This window comes from Rhineura floridana, chromosome 9 (genome assembly GCF_030035675.1).
Source record: "Rhineura floridana isolate rRhiFlo1 chromosome 9, rRhiFlo1.hap2, whole genome shotgun sequence".
NCBI classification, from domain to species: domain Eukaryota; kingdom Metazoa; phylum Chordata; class Lepidosauria; order Squamata; family Rhineuridae; genus Rhineura; species Rhineura floridana.
In genome coordinates, this window is record NC_084488.1 from 408314 (window position 1) to 426829 (window position 18516).

The following is an 18516-nucleotide window of genomic DNA, read 5'->3' on the forward strand; positions in this document are numbered from 1 at the left end:
TGGATAGAGGCAGAGATGCATGGGTGGATGGAAACAAGGACGCAAATTATTTCATGAACTGGAGAAAATGATTCAGGAGGGACCATAGCTCAGTGATAGAGCATCTGCTTTGCATGCAGAAGGTCCCAGATTCAATCCCCAATGGCATCTCAGTGTAGGGCTGGGAGAGACTCCTGCCTGAAACCCTGGAGAACTGCTGCCGGTTAGTGCAGACAATACTGAGCTAGATGGACCAGCAGTATGATTTTGGTATAAGGCAGCTTCCTATGTTCCAGGGAGTTCAAGGTTAAAGTTATACTGAAATGGTTGGGAGTAAAGCACAAACACATGTTACAAGTGACCTGAACTGGGTGAGGTAGACATAAAAGCAATCTAGTCTTCTCTCTGCTGATTCCTCCTCTAAAGTGTTTGTTGCTTTTGCAAGCTTTGCTCCTCCCCTTCCTTCTCTTCCTGACTTTGTTCTCAGTTAGTAATGGCTCCCGGAGGGGAAGCCTCATGGCTACTTTAGTATGTATGACTTTACCGCTTTGTAGTAATAAACCTTACATTGCTTTATTCTTTCAAGTATCAGTCTTAACAGACCAGTCATTTCTGCACTCGGCTCTAAGAAAAATAGGATTCAATAGTCATTATGACAGACTCATATTATCCCCTAGTATATGCCATCTAGTTTTAGAGGTATAAAATGTGTAGGAACATAGACTATCGTAAAGGGACCCTGCACTTCTGAATTTGTCACTACGCTACTGCCAGCCTCTTAAGACCTTCAGTGAGGGAAGAGCCCATTGCCCTTCTATGCCACTGATTCCACTATCAAACTCCTCTTACAAGGAAGCCAGATTTCAGCTGAACATCAGGAAAAAGAGTGGTACTACGAGGGAGCCAATGACCTATGGAGGTGATGAGTTCTCCAACATGGGAGACATTCAAGAGGTAGCTGGACAGCCACCTGTCGGGTATGCTTTAACTTGGATTCCTGCACTGAGCAGGGGGTTGGACTAAATGGCCTTACAAGCCCCTTCCAACTCTACTATTCTATGATTCCATATTCTAAGAAATAAAAAATGCAGACTCAGAACTGTTTATAAATTTTATTAGATAAAATGCAGTATACCTGTTAAAATGACAACAAACAACAAAACTTCAATAAAACCCACACAAACATAAACCCCACGCTATGGTCCCTCCATCATCGCTGCCCACAAAATCTGGGTCCGAGAAGAGGAACTCATCTCTGGGAACTCGTCTCTGGGTATGGACACGATCGTATTCTGGAGTTCCTCTGGATGGGCACATTTATCAGGGCGGCCCTCTGGTGCTCCTCAAATGGTTCATGAAGCTGAGAGGATGGAGGGGAAAGTATGAGAGGGGTTTTCCCAAAGTCCTGTAGACAGTTGCAAGGGATGGTGAAAGCCCCAACCTCCTCTCAGGCCCGTCTTAGCCCCTCATCCCCGTGCAGAGTCTCAGAGATAAGGAGGAGCCAGTGGGACCCTCAGACCACTAGCACTGGAGGCAGAGCTAGCAGACACCAGCCCAGTCCCCAGAATCAGGACCACGCCTGACCCACAGCCTGAAGCCGACATATCAGCGGCTCTTGAGGCAAAGACCTCTCAAGTTGGGACTTCCAGAGTCTGAACCCTGAAAGCCTCCATGTCCCCCTGAGGATCCAGCCACCCCCCATGCCAGCCATCCAGCCAGGGACCCATTAAGCTGTAGCTTCCACGCCAGAGTCCTGCCCGTTTAAGGGCTCCCCCTCTGCAAGGAAGGGGCGGAGACTGGGAGGAGTTAGCTGATGCTGGGAGCATTAAAGCCTCTGGCCCCTGGGAGCCTTGGCCAGAGCAAGTTGCTGACTTGGACCTTCCCTGGCCCCCAAAAGCTCCCACCTCCCCACAATAGCAGAAAACCCCAATTACTGTTCCAAAACAAACACACACACCCAGCAATATACCTGACTTCATAAACTGCCTCTAGGGCCATTTTGACAATTTTCGGGGGGTCCAGGAATTTTTGGCATCTATCAAGGATGTCCTGAGAAGAGAGCAGAAGAGACAAAGTCATTTCTCCAGGGACGTCAGGGCAGCTGCTCCAGCCCCAAATGCGGGGCTTGACTTCCCTGGCCATTGGTCTTTTCAGATACCTGCAAAGTCCTCCTCCCTTCCAGACCCACAGACCTCCCCTCAAACCCCATCCCCAGGGCTCCCTCCTCCCCCCCACCTCCCCATGGGGCTTCTCCTCCTGCAACTCACTCACCCCAATCACAGCATCCTTGGAAAAGGGGAGCGTATCCTGGTCCCTCCCCAGGCTTCCTCGCAGGGAGAAGAGGAAGAATTCATCCCTCGCGAGTTGCTGAAAAGGGAAACAGTAAAACGTTTAACCAGGGGACGACGTTTTAGTTTTCAAAAATACAGAGCTATGAAAATAATGGGGAGAAAGGGGTGGTCCCAAGAGTGTCTGCAGAAAAATTTCAGGAGGTGTAAAGTCTGTGAATTACACTACAGGTCATGAATTGGCAAACCACCCGCCATTACATTCAGACTTCGGGGGGGGTAAATCTCAGACCCCAAAGTGCAAACACCTAGAATGGGCATTTTCCTGGTTTGGGGTGAGTGTGAGTCTCTGTGTCTTTGTGTGCATGCTCAGGCAAGGGAACCTCCTGTGTTGAGGGGCTTTGCTTCCGTTCCCCAGATACTGACCTCATGCAAGGGGATGAACTCCTCCCCCTGCGGCACCTGCGGTTCTGCAACAGAAACAGGAGGAAAGGCCTTGAAGGCACCTCTTAGTATTTCCTGCCCTTAGCCATCCTCTTGCAGACCTTCCTGCTCCCCATCTCCTGGCCATTCTTCAGATTCCCAGGCCCGGCCTCCAAGAGGTCTTCTGTATCTTTAAAAGTTGTGCAGGGGGAAGGGAGAATTCCACCTTGTGGTTTTTCTAATTACAGTGTTGCAAGAACACCTGCACTTGGCTTTGTCTTCTCCTAAAGATACAAGATCAGTCTCAGGGATTGAACCTGGCAACCCTAGGGTGATGGGAGTTGTACTTCAGCAACATCTGCAGGGCCAAATATTGTTGGGGATCATGAGTGGCAGAGGACTACCGTCAAAGTGTCCTTTGGTGGACTTTCCCCCTGGTGGCCACTCTGGGAAAAGGCCAGATGGGCCTGTGGTCTGATCCAGCGGGGTTCTTCATTCTACACCACACCACAGTAGCGTGCTGGCAGATTCAGAAGTGCAGGGTTCCTTCATGATTCAGCCCCCTTACTAAGATTATACCACCTTCTAAAATAATAGAATAATCTGGCCAGCCTTGAATGCTGCTTTGTGCTTCTCTAGCAATGCCCCCATTTGACTGTCCTTTCTCACTGTCAAGAGATATTGCGTGAATTACTGAGTTCAGTGTCTACACATTTATCTCCTGCTGCTACCAGGCTGTTTGAGGATTTGGATGCAATTTTCTCCTAATAAATGCATCTTTGTATGCAGTTTTGACTAACTTTATGCAAGCAATTTCTCCTAATCTACACATTTTATGTTATTTTCACTAATATTCATTTTATGCACACTTTCTTCTAATATATGCATTTTTGTAAACATTGGTTGGAGGACTGCAGTGCAACATTCGCATAAGTGCCCATTTCGAAGGATGGGGGTGTTTTGGTTCTCATATTGTTTTGGCAAGTGCAAATTTAGCATATTTGGCTTTAAATGCTCCTGCTGGGAGGAAGGGCGGGATATCAATCAAATAATAAGTAAATAATAAATAAAATAAATAAATGCAAACTAAACTGAACTCCTCCCTCATCCCTACTGACAGGTTTGAAGGGAGCCTAAGCAAGGTATATTTCAGCCCCCTGCCGTTCTGGTTCATCTGCTATCCTTCCCCACATAGAGATACTATGAAGTGGAACACCCCTCCCGGCCCTTTTAAAAGGATTTAGGGTTGTATATGAATATGAGTAGTGAACATTCCATTAGCACAAGAATTTCTCCATGTGCAACAGAACATTCTGCCCCTTTCCTCCCCCAGCATCCCCCAAACCTGCTCTGGGGATTCCCCCAACACCCCAGAGCAGATTTGGCAATGGCACAGGATGCGTGGAAGAGGAGGAGAGAGGAAAATCCTGTTGTGTGAGTGCAAGGATTTACCTGAATATTGCCCTTAGTCTGATAGGAGCACTGAGCAGCTTGCCAAGTGCTTGCCAAGGCTCCAGCCATGAATTTCCCAAAAGTTCCTCTGAACTTAAGAATTTAAGAAAGCAGGCATGGCTGAAGCTCTGGCAGGTGCTCCATCTGACTAGAATGCTGTGTACATGCCAGAAGTTCTGAAAAAGTTGAAATGCAGTCTCCAGTCTAGGCTCTGTACTTGGCTTTGAATCTACATCCAGCATCTCCTAGGTTTTATGCTGTCTGCCATTTCTGTTGCTACACATGCTCAGCTTTTATGTGTTCCCCATACGTCTACTTCTTTCTACAGTTTTGATTGTTTATGGGCTAGTTGGGGAACCTGTTGCCCTCCAGATGTTGCTGGACCACAACTCCCATCATCCCTGACCCTGGCCATGGTGACTGGGGCTGATGGGAGTTGGAGTCCAACAACATCTGGAGGGCCGCAGGTTCCCCATCCCTGGTTTATGGGATCCACAGGCTATGGCCATATAGATGTACACTGGTGCCTTCGCTGGTGGATGTGACCGACCAACTCTGGAGAGTCTGGAGATCTTTTTGTCTTCATCCTTTGATCACCATGAGAATTCTGAATATTTGATAGAAATTTATTTCTTCCACAGTTCCCTGTGACACACACATAGTTAGATAAACTTAAAGTTGCATAGTTAAGGATTTGCTCTGACATTATTGTCTTGTACTGACGTAAAAGGAAAAGAGTTTTGTGAGGTCAGAAATGTTGATATTGGAACCAACCTTAAAACTATTCTTGCTAGCTTACATGCTTTGTCATAGTTTAATAACCATTTTCTCTAAAGAAAAATACCAATGTGTTTTGTGTTTTCAACTTGCAGCTAAAAATTATATTGCCTTGGATGACTTTGTTGAAATAACAAAAAAGTATGCAAAGGGCGTCATCCCAACCAACCTACTGGTGCAGGATGATGATGATGATGAACTGGTGGGGAAAGGTCCAGAAGAACTTCCACTCCGACTCAAGGTGAAGATTGGAGGTTTGAAGCAGCTCTTGCTTCAGTCAAGTATGTAGCATAAATGCATAACCTGAATGCTGAGCAGACTTGTAGGTTATTAGCATTATAAACTTTCTGCTTTCTTTTCTGCATTAACAGTGATCAGCTATTAACATAAATAATATGTGCAAATACTTGCCCCCTTCCACTGTGGTTCCTGTGATGCTCATACTGTCCATATACAGTAGGGCCCCGCTTTATGGCACTTCGCTTTATGGCGCTTCGCTAATGCAGCGGTCTCAATTAGATGCAATTAGACTAAAGTCCCACTCATACAGTGCTTGTTCCACTTTCTGGGCGGTTTTCGGGCTTTGCGTGCCATTCTATTCAATGAGTTTCGCTTTTCAGCGGTTTTCGCTTTCCGGCGGGAGTCCAGAACGTAACCCTCTGTATGAGTGGGGCCCTACTGTACTCCATGCATCTAAGATAATACAAAGGACCTTTGTTTCAGCTTTTATGGCATGAGCTGGATCTGTTCTAGTTGTCTGCCCTCACCACTATAAAGTAACGGTCAATTTGCAGTAGATTCTTAGTCTTGTGGGGACCATTTGCACTGGGGCTCTAGGGATGTTTGGAAGTGACTGATGTCCAATTGAAGATGATTCTGGTGCAAACCAAAGTTCAGTCATGTCCCTAAATGAAACGAGTGTTGGAGTAATATGCTAAAATGGTTGTGTTCTATGTGTGCATACTAGGAGATTAGGAGATTTTTTTTAAAAAATGCCCAAATTATTTCTAAAGCTGTATTTTGCAAAAGCTTACATGAACTACATCACTGCTCTCATGCTCTGAATAGAATGGGACTGGGTTTTTTAAATCTACATTTCAAGGGCTTTAAGGACAGTAACTGAATCAAAGCTACAGCTCTCTGATTTGAAGGACCAACTGTTGAAGTTGGGTTTTTTTAAAGAAAGTTTTTATTGAAAAAGCCAGTATCAACATATTTATATATATATGTTCAACAACAGTCAGCTAATTTGTGCAACACATGAATACAGCCATGAAGCTTTCCAGCAGATTTACCAACTGTACCATTATTTACCTTGGAAAGTTTAAAACCAAAGAGAGACAGAGATCTCCTTCATGGATTCACGATGAGTGACATTCATTTTTTTACATTCACAAAACCCAGGAAATTGGAATATAATGATGATACCAAAGATCCAAATAGATCGCTACTGTCAGGAATCTAGTTCCTCCTTTTAAATTAAAGCTTTATATTACTGTGGCTTGAAAACCTTTTTATATAGCTAGAAAGATTTTATATAATCCCTGCATAAACCAGTTCAGCACTCAAGAGTTGAACAATAAGATAATAGAATTGAAAATGAATGGGGAAGAGTGCAAAGAACAATTTTATCATTGGTTACTGCCAAAGAGCACCCCACTCCCCCGATACCTTTTTCAGGCTTTAAATTCCAATGTGCACTTAGCATTTTTTAAAAAAAAAATTACTGTGATTAATGAATAAAGCCATAAAATAGTTAGTTTGCTTTAACAAGATTTCTATACCGTATCCATATTCTTAAAAGTTTTTACAAGAAGAATGGATTGTTGAAATTTTAATTAGAATACAATTTACATAAATACTGTCCCTACCTTGTAGGATATACAATAGCTTTATAAACAAACATTCCTTCTCAGTGAAAATTATTGTATGTGGATTATTGGAACTGATGCATGTGCATGTGGATTGTGCTTCTATACATAATTTCCAGCATCAATCAAGAAAATGGCAGATGTAATTCATTTCATGTGGTGTTACAAAGTTTCTGATTAAAATCATCATGTCTTGGGATAAGCTCAGATTCGCTTCCTCCTCTTCCCCCAACCTCCTAATTAAAGTGCAAAAGCATGCAAGTTTCCAGGCCCCTCTCTCTGCTTATCAAAAGGTCAATGCAGAATAGTGCAAAATTAACAGTAGAGCTCATTAACTGCACTCAGTTCTGCATATTCCAAGGTAGACCTAGCATCTCTCCCAATCACACTTTTCAGAACAAACCGAGGTCAATTTAGATCCAACATTGTTAATTACTGTGTGTATTTTATGAATTTCCAAAGTGAAATGTAGATGACAATGGTAGCAATTTTGAAAAGCGATTAGATAGCTGTTCTCATTATATTCTAGCAACCTTACTCAACCAGAGTAGATAGAAATCTCCTTAAAGAATCATTGCCAGTCCCACTGTAAGCTTATGCTGCTATGCAGGGGGAGGGGAGGAATACAGATTGACAAGAGTCCTGCAGCTGCACTGTGTGTGTGTGTGTGTGTGTGTGTGTGTGCGCCTGTTACAGTTCTACCCCATTAACTGATATTTCATGGTGGTGTCAACCGTGGGGATAGGGAGCTTTGAGACAGACCTGTCTCAGACTTGCCTGCTGTGCTTTTAGATGGAGCTGGGCCACACCTTAGTCTAAAACAGTTCATCTTATTCTACCTTTGACCACCTCAGTACCTCTTTCTGCTTGTATATATGCTATATATATATATGGGCAGTGGCTTCCGGTAAGTTTTTCTTATGCCCCAGATTGGCAATGATGGTTTAAGGCATCTTGTGGTGGGCCGTTTCTGTGCTTCAGTAACTGCTTCCTCTTGCAACTGGAACTTTGTCAATGGACTAACATAGAGAAGTAGAAACAAGGATAAAGAACCACAAGTAGGCTCTCCTTTAAAATCCTTGAGGGATTTGTGGACACGGAACTATGTATATGTCTGATTCTTACCCTAAGGAGCAGCAGTAATGACATATTCCTCTAGTACATTCTCTTTCCCCCAGACATTTGGACTGGATATCTGCTAAGCCAATCACATCTGCTCCTGTCCCTTACTCTTATGCTGGAGTCCTTACTTGGAGGACAAGGCATCCCAGAAAAGACTGGACAAAAGTCTCAGCTGATTGTAACTCTTGTCAGAACCAAGAGGCACCTCCTGCATATTGATTTGATTGCTCAGTGTGGCCTGTCAGCCCAGCATCATACTTTTCTCCCTATCTTCACTGTGAGAACAGTCTTTTGGAAACAAGATAAAATAACATGTGGCACCTTCTCCTTAACAGAATTTATTTTAAAACATATTTTCAGCAGTTGCAGTAAATTAAAACATTTGGTGGTTGTCAAGGGCATGGGTGGTGGGGTAGTTAAAAAGGTAAAGCCATCCCCAACATACCTTGATTCTACAGACACGTATTGGGGAGTAAGACATTGAATTCAGTGGCGTTTACTTCCAAGTAAAGGGGCTAATATCGCATCTCAAGCAGCCACCTTGCCTAGTGCATTTCAGAGTTCATTTTGTCTTGAAATATGTACAGATTGTTTGTAGCTGCAATAGCAATGATATTCTCTGTTGGGTGCCATGCTGTGTGCAGGATCTTCTTAGTAAAGTCCAAACTGTCAACACTAATGTCATCTTTCCTTCTCTTGCCTCCAATGCACACTCTGCGAGGTTTTAGAATTGCTCGTGGCTTGCTACTCTCTCGGGAGGCCTCTAAAGTAACATCACGCTTAGTGTTCCGGTCAAACATTCGAAAGAAGTTGTTATATGCCCCTGTCATAATGACACTACAGAGGAAGAAAAATAGAACATAGGTTGTAAATAAAGTGCACAAACCACTGGGACATTCCCCTGTACGTATGCCATTGAAATGCTCTGCTTCACAGCTCAGCTCTACTTTTTTCCGCCTGGAAAGAGCAAGGTATTTCAGGCTTTCCGAACATCTCTTAAAGCTGGGGTGGGGGACCTTCTTCAGCCACATTCCTTTGTGGGCATCCTTACAGGGGCAATTTGCCAGGCATGAGGAAGGCCAGAGGCAAAAGTGGATGAAGCGATGAACACGGATGCAGACAGGAAGAGGCATTCTCAGAGTTCTAAGGGCACATTCCAACCAGGCAGAAACACTTAAGGAGAGTGCAAAGCAGGGCCAGTAGGGGGTGTGACTGGGGAGATGTGTGGCTAGGAGAGAGGCCCAGAGGCCAAAGAGAGACTCTTGGAGGATCGCATTTGGCCCCCAGGCCTGAGGTTCCCCACTCCTGTCTTAAAGCAAGAAACATCCCTCTTCACATTCCAGTTCATTTGGAGAAGCCTTTCCAACAGGCATTAACTATTGTGTCAATAGAGCACTTGATTGGTTCCTCTTGTGTTATCGAGGACTTACTGTTGTACAGTCATCAGAACAGCCTTTATTTCTGAAATTCAACTAAGTCCTACTCAGAGTAGATCCATTGAAGTTAATAGACACGGCCAATTTAGATTCATTAATTACAATGGGTCTATTCTGAGTTGGACTTAGTTGAATACAACCTTTTTTTAAAAAAAAGTCTTTGATGGGGCAGGGGCCTTGCATGTACACTGGTTCCTGCAGGTGTGGCATTTTGGAAGCTGAGAATACAGTGTCCTGGAGGAGGGCACACCTGACTGGCACTCTGAACTGGCCCTTCCATTAGCCTCTAACAATCAGAGAAGTAGGATGAACTGCATGTTTTTATTGTACCTCTCACTTGTAGAAACCACCTCAGTGTTGCCCACACTGACTGGCAGTGGTTTCAAGCAGAGGACATTCAAACTTCATCAGGAAGTATACCAACCATGGCAAGGTGATTTGATCATAATTACAATATTATGTATTATTTAAATTTCTATTTCAACCTTTGTGCACTAAGTGTCCAGGCAGCTTTAAAACATAAAATTACAATACGATCAAACTGCAATGAAAACAAATGTATCAAACAGCTATAAAAGGTGCAGCCAACTAAACTAAAACCACCAATCAGTAGCAGGAAAAAGTAGTCGGCCTGACAGGCCAAAGGCTGTTCTAAATAGGAACACCTTCATATGCCAGCGGAAAGCCATTCAAGATGGGCTTCCTTAGGGAGGAAATTCCAGAGTCTGAGTGCAGTCACTGAAATCTTTCTCTCACCAAACACATCTCTGATGCTGGAAGGACCTGTCCTATAGGTCTCAATATCCAGGAAGGTTCATATTACAAAATGGCATCCACCAGATGAATTTAAAAAAAACACTCCCACCAGCCCCACCAAACTACAAGCTATCAAACATAAAATGAAAGTTTCCATTGGTGTGGCACCAATGGAAACTTTCCTCTAGGGCTAATAGTGGTGTATGTTGGGGAATGAATTTTCATTAGGACAGTAGTAGCAGAGGTGTGAGGGGGGAGTTTAAACTCCTCTCCTCATACATTGGGGTCCTGATCTTGATTCTCTCTTCCCTTGCACTGCTACTTAAATTAACACAAACAGATTCATAAAATGCATTTCATGTATCTTCTGGTTTGGCCCTGAGAGTCAGAGCTGGGACATCCCTGACTGAAATATTGCCTCAGCCACAAGCTTGCTAAATGGCGTTAGGTAAGCCTTTATCTCTCAACCCCCTCATCCCCATTCATCATAAACACTGGCCTGTTTTTTTTAATAAGGATTACTGTGGAACATGTGAGGAAACTGGGCATGTTGCTAAGACCAAAACAGGGAGTCACAGTCTACTGCTTTTTAAAAAAAATCCTCATTTGCAGTAGCTGAATAGGATTTCTTAGGAGGTGGATTTGTTTGCCTATGGCACACCATCTGTCAGTGTGTGGAAAGCAGAACTGGATAAAGATAAGCATATTTTTTGTCCCCCAGATTGGAATAGTGTTTGGAATAGCAGCTGAGGGAGTGGACATGCATATCAATAATAACTTTGTGAGATAACTGTTTGATACTAATATGCCAGAATGCTTTATAAGGTTGATATGATTGTCTCCCTGCTAAATTAAGAATGATAGTTGGATAGCTCTATTACCTGTCAGATCCATTCCATGCACATTCAAACTTGTCAAAGATGCAGTCATTTTCATAAAGGGAACATAGTTTGCTTCTAAGGTAGTCATGGACCTGTTTTGTGAGCAAACGTCAGCTTTGTTATTACTTTCCCCCCCCATTTGCCTTCATACAACATCAAAGCCAACAGTTCTTGGTGGAGGTACCTGCTCACCTCAATTTTTTAACATTGCCTGTAAATAAGTATTAATAAAATAAAGAGAAGATAAAATCTTTTTGGAAGTAACCTTTTTGATGGATCATGTTAGAGCTCTAAATGTGTGACATGCGATGTACTTTGGCCCCACCGTCAGAAATTACATATGCTTTCATTCAACTTTGGTCTTCTGAGCTGAGAGCAACTAAGATATGAATATCAAGGACAACTGCAAAACAACACTTTATTCACCTTTCCCAATTTATGCCATTTCATATTATTGAGAGTTAGACATAAACATATCTTCCTGTTTTTCCTGTTTGGAAATTGTCTGACAGGATCAACAATGTTTCCTTGTAGACAAAGTTTTAGGTATGGCAATTTATCTTAATTCTAATTAAGCACCACCAATTAAGCATGACAGAAATCCTCCAGGATAAGTGTTTACAGATTTTGTAGACTGTTACAGTAACAAAACTAATTTATACCAGGGTGGGCAGAAGGTAGATTGGGACCAACTGGTAGATCTTTGTATGATTTGGAGTAGATCAGCAAGGATTTCTTATTCCCAACTGTTTAACTATAACAATAACATAACACTGTTGAAATGAAGGGGGGGAACACACCAATAGTGTGTTTTTGTATGGAAGGACTGTGAGTTCTGGTACTCAAAACCTATTCCTGGAATCAGAATTATTTAATTCTAAGTATTTGTCTTTTGCACCAGGCTCTGGCTGGTCTGAATCTTGGGAATCTAGTCAGAAACCAAGATTCCACAAGCCTGAAGTAGGAATGGGCGAATCTGTCCATTTCAGTTCTCATTTTTCCAAACTTAAGCTCAGTTCTCCACATTTCCATATCTGCTGGCAATAAAAAAAAAAGTCCTCATGAGAATTCATCAGCATTTTACTGGAAATTGTATGCAATTTTGCCTAATACACATTTTTGCAGAGCAATTTTCTCTAATATGATGCATTTTATCAGTTATTTTTACTAATATGCACTAACATTTATATACCTATTTTACCCTAGTATAGGCATCTTAGACACATTTCTTCGCCAGAGAACTGCATTGCAACATTTGGAGAAGTGCAAATTTCTACCAGTGGCTGTGTTTCAGTTTCTGTATTGTTTTGGAAAGTACAGATGAGGAAAGTGTGGATTTCAGGACAAACCATGCTGTTTTTATAGCTATCCAGCAGTTGGACTATGCCTGTAAAAGACACATTTTAATTGCCTCTTGTAAGTAAAAAAGAGCATGTATAAAGAATGGAAGGAAGGACGCATCACCAAGGAAGAGTACCGACGAGCGGCTCGGGCTTGCAGGAATAGCGTAAGGAAAGCTAAAACCCAGAATGAGCTGAGGCTGGCGAGGGAAGCGAGGAACAACAAAAAGGGGTTTTTCAGATATGTTCGAAGCAAGAGAAAGACCAAGGAAACGGTGGGACTGCTGCTCAATGAGGATGGCAAAATGTTGACAGATAACAAGGAAAAGGCGGAACTGCTCAATGCCTATTTTGCCTCCGTTTTCTCCCAAAAAGGGAACAGTGTGCAACCTTGCATCGGTAGCAATCTCAGGAAGTGGTCAGGATTGCAGTTCGAGATTGATAAGGAGATAGTCAGGAAATACCTAGTTAACCTAAATGAGTTCAAATCTCCAGGGCCTGATGAACTGCATCCCAGAGTATTGAAGGAACTTGCTGATGTACTCTCGGAACCTCTTGCCATTATCTTTGAGAAATCCTGGAGAACGGGAGAGGTGCCGAAGGATTGGAGACGGGCAAACGTTGTCCCGCTCTTTAAAAAGGGTAAAAAAGAAGATCCGGGGAATTACAGGCCAGTCAGTCTGACTTCAATACCGGGAAAGATATTAGAACAGATAATAAAAGAGTCCATTGGCAACTATCTAGATGACAATACTGTGATTAGAAGGAGCCAGCATGGGTTTGTCAAGAAAAAATCCTGTCAAACTAATCTCATCTCTTTTTTTGATCGGGTCACTATGTTAGTAGATGGTGGAAATGCTGTAGATGTCATCTATCTAGACTTCAGCAAAGCGTTTGACAAAGTCCCCCACAACCTTTTGATTAGCAAACTGGTCAAATGCGGACTAGATGGAAATACTGTCAGGTGGATTCACAATTGGTTGGAAAACCGTACTCAAAGAGTGGTCGTCGGTGGCTCTGCTTCAGACTGGAAGGAGGTTTCGAGTGGAGTGCTACAGGGTTCTGTCTTGGGGCCGATACTGTTCAACATTTTTATCTATGACTTAGATGATGGGGTGGAGGGAAGCCTTATGAAGTTTGCGGATGATACGAAACTGGGAGGGATAGCTAACACAATGGAAGACAGGAATAAAATCCAAAGGGACCTGGATAGACTAGGAAATTGGGCTGAAATTAATAAAATGACATTCAATAAAGACAAATGCAGGATTCTGCATTTAGGCCACAAAAACAAAATGCACGGGTACAGGATGGGAAATACCCGGCTTAGCAGTAGTGCGTGTGAGAAGGACCTTGGAATTGTAGTGGATCGCAAGTTGAACATGACCCAGCAGTGTGATGCTGCGGCAAAAAAGGCAAACGCGGTTTTGGGATGCATAAACAGAGCTATAGTTTCCAGGTCGAGGGAAGTAATAGTCCCACTATATTCTGCATTAGTCAGGCCTCATCTGGAATACTGCGTTCAGTTCTGGGCGCCTCATTTTAAGAAAGATATAGACAAGTTAGAGCGGGTTCAGAAGAGGGCGACGAGGATGATAGCCGGTATGGAGAACAAGTCTTATGAGGAAAGGTTGAAGGAACTTGGCATGTTCAGTCTGATGAAGAGAAGGCTGAGGGGCGACATGATTACACTCTTTAAGTACCTGAAGGGCTGTCACATAGAGGAGGGTACAGATTTGTTCACTGCTGCCCCAGAGGGTAGGATTAGGTCTAATGGTTTTAAGTTGCAGGAGCGTAGATTCAGATTGGACATTAGAAGGAACTTCTTGACAGTAAGGGCAGTTCAGCAATGGAACCGACTGCCTAGGGAGGTGGTGGGATCCCCTTCGCTGGATGTCTTCAAGCAGAGGCTGGACAGCTATCTGCTGGAGATGCTCTAGCTGTGGATTTCCTGCTGTGAGCAGGGAGTTGGACTTGATGGCCTACAAGGCCCCTTCCAACTCTATGATTCTATGATTCTATGTGTTCCTTTTCTCTCTTTCCCTTTTGCCGTTTCCCCACACTCTAGACATTCTGGACACTCCATAACACACGTGGCAGCCCTTCGTTGGAAAAGAGTTCAGGGCAATGTACATCGAGCATACAAATAAAATACAGTATAAAGACCTAAACACCCTAAAACTTTAATAGCAGATAATAGAACAAGAATCATTAAAACAAAGTAGCGTATCTTTACAACTTTTGTGGTTTGAGAGTATTCACCAGGAAAAAAATAAAAAAGATGGCTTTTGTAGGCTCCTCTCACCTCCTTCTAGTCTCCCCTTCACAATAAAAAAAATCTCTCATCTTTTACAAAATGGACCAAGACAGTGGTGCAAACAACCACTCACTACTGACAGACCAGTTAACCTGAAATGAGGCAACCAAGCATGATCAGAAATTTTATTTATTTGATTTTATTATTTATTTATTATTACATTTTTATCCCACCATTCCTCCCAAAGGGAGCCCAGGGTGGCAAGGAATGTGATCATGGAATTGGTAGTTCTCTACAAAGAAAACTATGAATGCATGATTACTGACCATGCTCAGTAGCCCCAACCCTGAGTTCTCTAATATTATAGGAACATTATATCAGGTCAGATTATTTGTCCAGTAATGTTTATTCGGAATGGCAGCAACAGTTCTCCAGGGTCTCGGGCAGAGGTCTTTCACATCACGGGCTACCTTTTTGCATGACAGGGGAAGGTCTTGGGAGGGAGGGAAGGGGGGAAAAGCTCCCCCTTTCCCTTTCTCACTCTTCTGAGACTCGCCACTGCTCAAACAGCCTGAACAGGGCTATAATGCTGCCACTACTCTTCGGGCCCGAGGGTCGCAGTTCTGAAGCTGTGGAACTCCTTCCCCACCGAGGTGTGACTAGCAACTTCATTGTACAACTTCTGAAGACATACCTCTTTACCCTGGCCTTCAACACTTGAGATGTATATTTTTAGGACCCACCCTATTTTCTGTTTAGGTTGTTTTAACTGTTTTAATTATGTGTTTTAATGGGTGAAGGGCGGGTAATAAATAATAATAATAATACATAAGAGAATTTGTTCAACTTGTACATAAATAAATTGCTGAACACCAAAACAACTATCCCTTGCCTACAATGATCTGCCACAACTGAACCAAAATAAAACACTTTTCAATCTCACTGAATTAAATGGGAAAGTTATGTACTTGCTTAACTCCTTAACAATGTAATCCTATAAATGTAATATACTTTGAAGTAGGGCCCATTGAGTTCAGTGGTTCTTACTCCCAGGCACTTTAGAGATTTGCTGGATTATGACCTTAGTTCTAGGTTTAGTTCTGGACTTGACATTCCACACATACAACACAAGCTTTTCTGTTTTTAAACAATGTCGCTAGCAGCAAATGGCTAGCTTCCCCGCCACCTGCCATTTACAACATACGTAATTTGCTTTGTAAAGTTCCTAGTTATACTTCCAAGCCAACGTATCTCTTCATTGTTTACAATTAATTTCCTTTAAAAGCAATGAGGGCACATTTTCAAGATTCGCAGAAGGTTCACAGAACATACCAGACCAAAATTAATGTTTTAATCTTTGCACCAGCTTTCAACTATTCCTGGGAAAAGGACACATTTTTAATTCGGCCCACCCCAGCAGAGAGAAATGTAACCACAGCAGATTGGAAGGTAGCCACCTTCTTCCACAACTTTCTGCATCAGGCAATGAAAGCAGATGTCAGGCCTTTGGCCCTCAAGATGTTGCTGAATTACAAGTGTCATCATGACCACTGGCCATGTTTGCTGAGGCTGATGAGAGATGGAGTCTGACAACAACTGAAGGGCCACAGGTTCCCCATCCCTAACTAGGGAAGCAGTTTCTCTTGTGGGAGAGGAAGGCTACTTCCTACATTAGCATAATGGCATAATCTTAAACCTGTACAGGATACAAAGAAGCTGTATTCCAGATTTATTTCTTTTTTCAAAGCTATATCTAATTTATTTGAAATGTGGCAATAGTTTCTCTGAAAGAGACTTCTGTAGTAAGCTCAATTATCTAGCTTGCTATTCTTGTTATCCCTGCTAAAATTAGAAGGGGCCTGCGTTCAGTTTCAATGTAATGACACAACTGTATACTCAGAATGAAGTCCCGTTTAAATTCATAGGGCTTCCTCCCAGAAACGTGGGTATAGGATTGCAGCTTAAATGGCTAGGGAAATTGATAGTATGAAGTGCAGCTTCCCCAGTTTCCAACATAGTTTGCTGGTCCTTATCTCTCACCTGCCAATTTATCCCACATAAGTCCCAAATGCTGGCAACAGCTACTCTCAGTCCCCACTGCTTGTATCATTCCCAAAAGGCTTCTACAGATTTCAAATCCAAATGTCATGTTTCTAGGCATGGGTTAACAGATTGGAGTAAATTAGCATCTCTGGGAGCTGAAGGACATCACAGGCTTGCTTTGGTTGCTTTAAAATAGGAGCAATAATAGGCTTAGTACTAAAGAACAGTGCTGGATACAGATTAGAGTTTAATAACATACATATTTATAACAACTCCTACCCATGTTCTAGATTACTCACTCGCTTGTTGCATGGGAGTGATAGAGAAATTGCAAAATATGGGCTCCTGCTGGGAGGAAGGGCGGGACATAAATCAAATAATTTAATTAATTAATTAATTAACTTTCCTTTTCAATAGCTCAGAATACTTCTAAAATAACTAGTTTAAATAGCAGTTTTGGCAACTTTTCGTCTTTGGACTCCCCTTTTTAATATCCTGCCAAAGGTCCACAAGGAGACTTGTCCATCACCAGGTCATCGTATGTCTTCAGTAATGATTCAATATTAGAACCCTTCTCTCAACATGTTGACTGTTTTTAAAGTCATTTATTCCACATATGGCATCATACATGAGGAATTCTTCAGATTTTATTTTGAAACTCAGTTGTAAATGTGTGGGGGGAAATGACATAAAGGTGACATTGGATGTAAGATCGCTATATACTAGTGTTAAGAAAATTAAAAGACCCCCTCAGAATGTCCCCTCAAGGTGTTATCAGAATGTTATGATAACAGAAAGGGAACTGAAAGTTGCTTGTTGTTGCTTAACCTTGACTTGTGTCTTGGGCCCAAGGAGGGGGAATGGGTATTTCCTGTTTTTCTGGTTTGGGGCAGATGTTGCTGGCTGATTTCCAAAGGGCGTTGACTGCTTTGTTTGGGGCAAAACTGTTAGGAGTTCTGTACTTTTCCACTGACCACGTGTTTTAGTTCTGATAAGGTATAAATACAAGCCTGCCCTGACGTAAGCAGGCAGCTCACTTTTGGCACACATGCATGTGGGTCAGTGCCTCTGCTTTGCAAGGTATAATAAAGCTTTTGAACTTCTGACCAACTCGCCTCTCGTCTTGTTGGGTACATTGGCAGTCCCACCAGGTACACGAACTAGCAAGAGTTTTTGCAACACTTAGCAGCCCGCCTAATTTGGCTCTACGTACTATAGAGAATGCAGAGCTTGGAAATAATTAGTTATAAAAAATGAATTACTTGTAATTTACTACATTTTTGAGGAATGACTGGGTAATTTCTTTACATTTTGATTGTAATAGAACAAGGAGCAATTTTATTACTTTTGCAGACTAATTGTAACGTTCCAGTATTGCTATTGGGCGTTACTGGGGAGGTCAGCAGGCAAAATCTTCTACTCCTCTCATTCATGGAAGAAAATCATGTACCTCATACCGGGCTTCTGTGCAGCGTCATTCTTCCCTTGTATTCCATGGGTGTTTAGGAGGTGACAAGGGAGAAGACAGAAAGTGTGACGGGGTGGAGTGGAGAAAACAATTGTTTTTTAAAAAAGGACAGTGGCGAAGAAGAATGGAGTGGAGGGATAAATGAGCCGGAAGGCAAGGACATGGATGAAGGAGAAGGAGGCGGCAGCAGAACGGAGGTTAAACAACTGTGGAGATAAGACATGATGACATGTGTATGCACTTGGTGCACAAAGTGTCCTCCACTGCCCTTCCTGGCTACTTTGCTGCATTTGCAGAGTTTTAACATTTTTGCACCTCAGGGGAAAACGTTTGCTTGCATGGGTGTGCAGTTGGTTGCAGGGCAAGGTCTGGGAGGTGGTTGAGTAAGAGATTATGCTTGCTGGCTGAGAATGTGTGTGTGTG

The 18516-nt window shown here is 42.7% G+C and overlaps 1 protein-coding gene across 2 annotated transcripts in view; it reads right to left on the reverse strand.

The window, feature by feature from the left end:
- Window positions 1-8314: 8314 nt before the first annotated feature.
- PPP2R2C (protein phosphatase 2 regulatory subunit Bgamma) overlaps window positions 8315-18516 on the reverse strand; it is a 126879-nt gene continuing 116677 nt past the window's right edge. For both annotated transcript variants that reach the window (XM_061583696.1, XM_061583697.1), the window contains 2 exons: window positions 10986-11077; window positions 8315-8749 (listed from right to left, as the gene is read on the reverse strand). In XM_061583696.1, coding sequence (XP_061439680.1) covers window positions 8458-8749; window positions 10986-11077 — 384 coding nt within the window. In that variant the 3' untranslated portion in view covers window positions 8315-8457. The remainder of the gene's footprint in view (window positions 8750-10985; window positions 11078-18516) is intronic.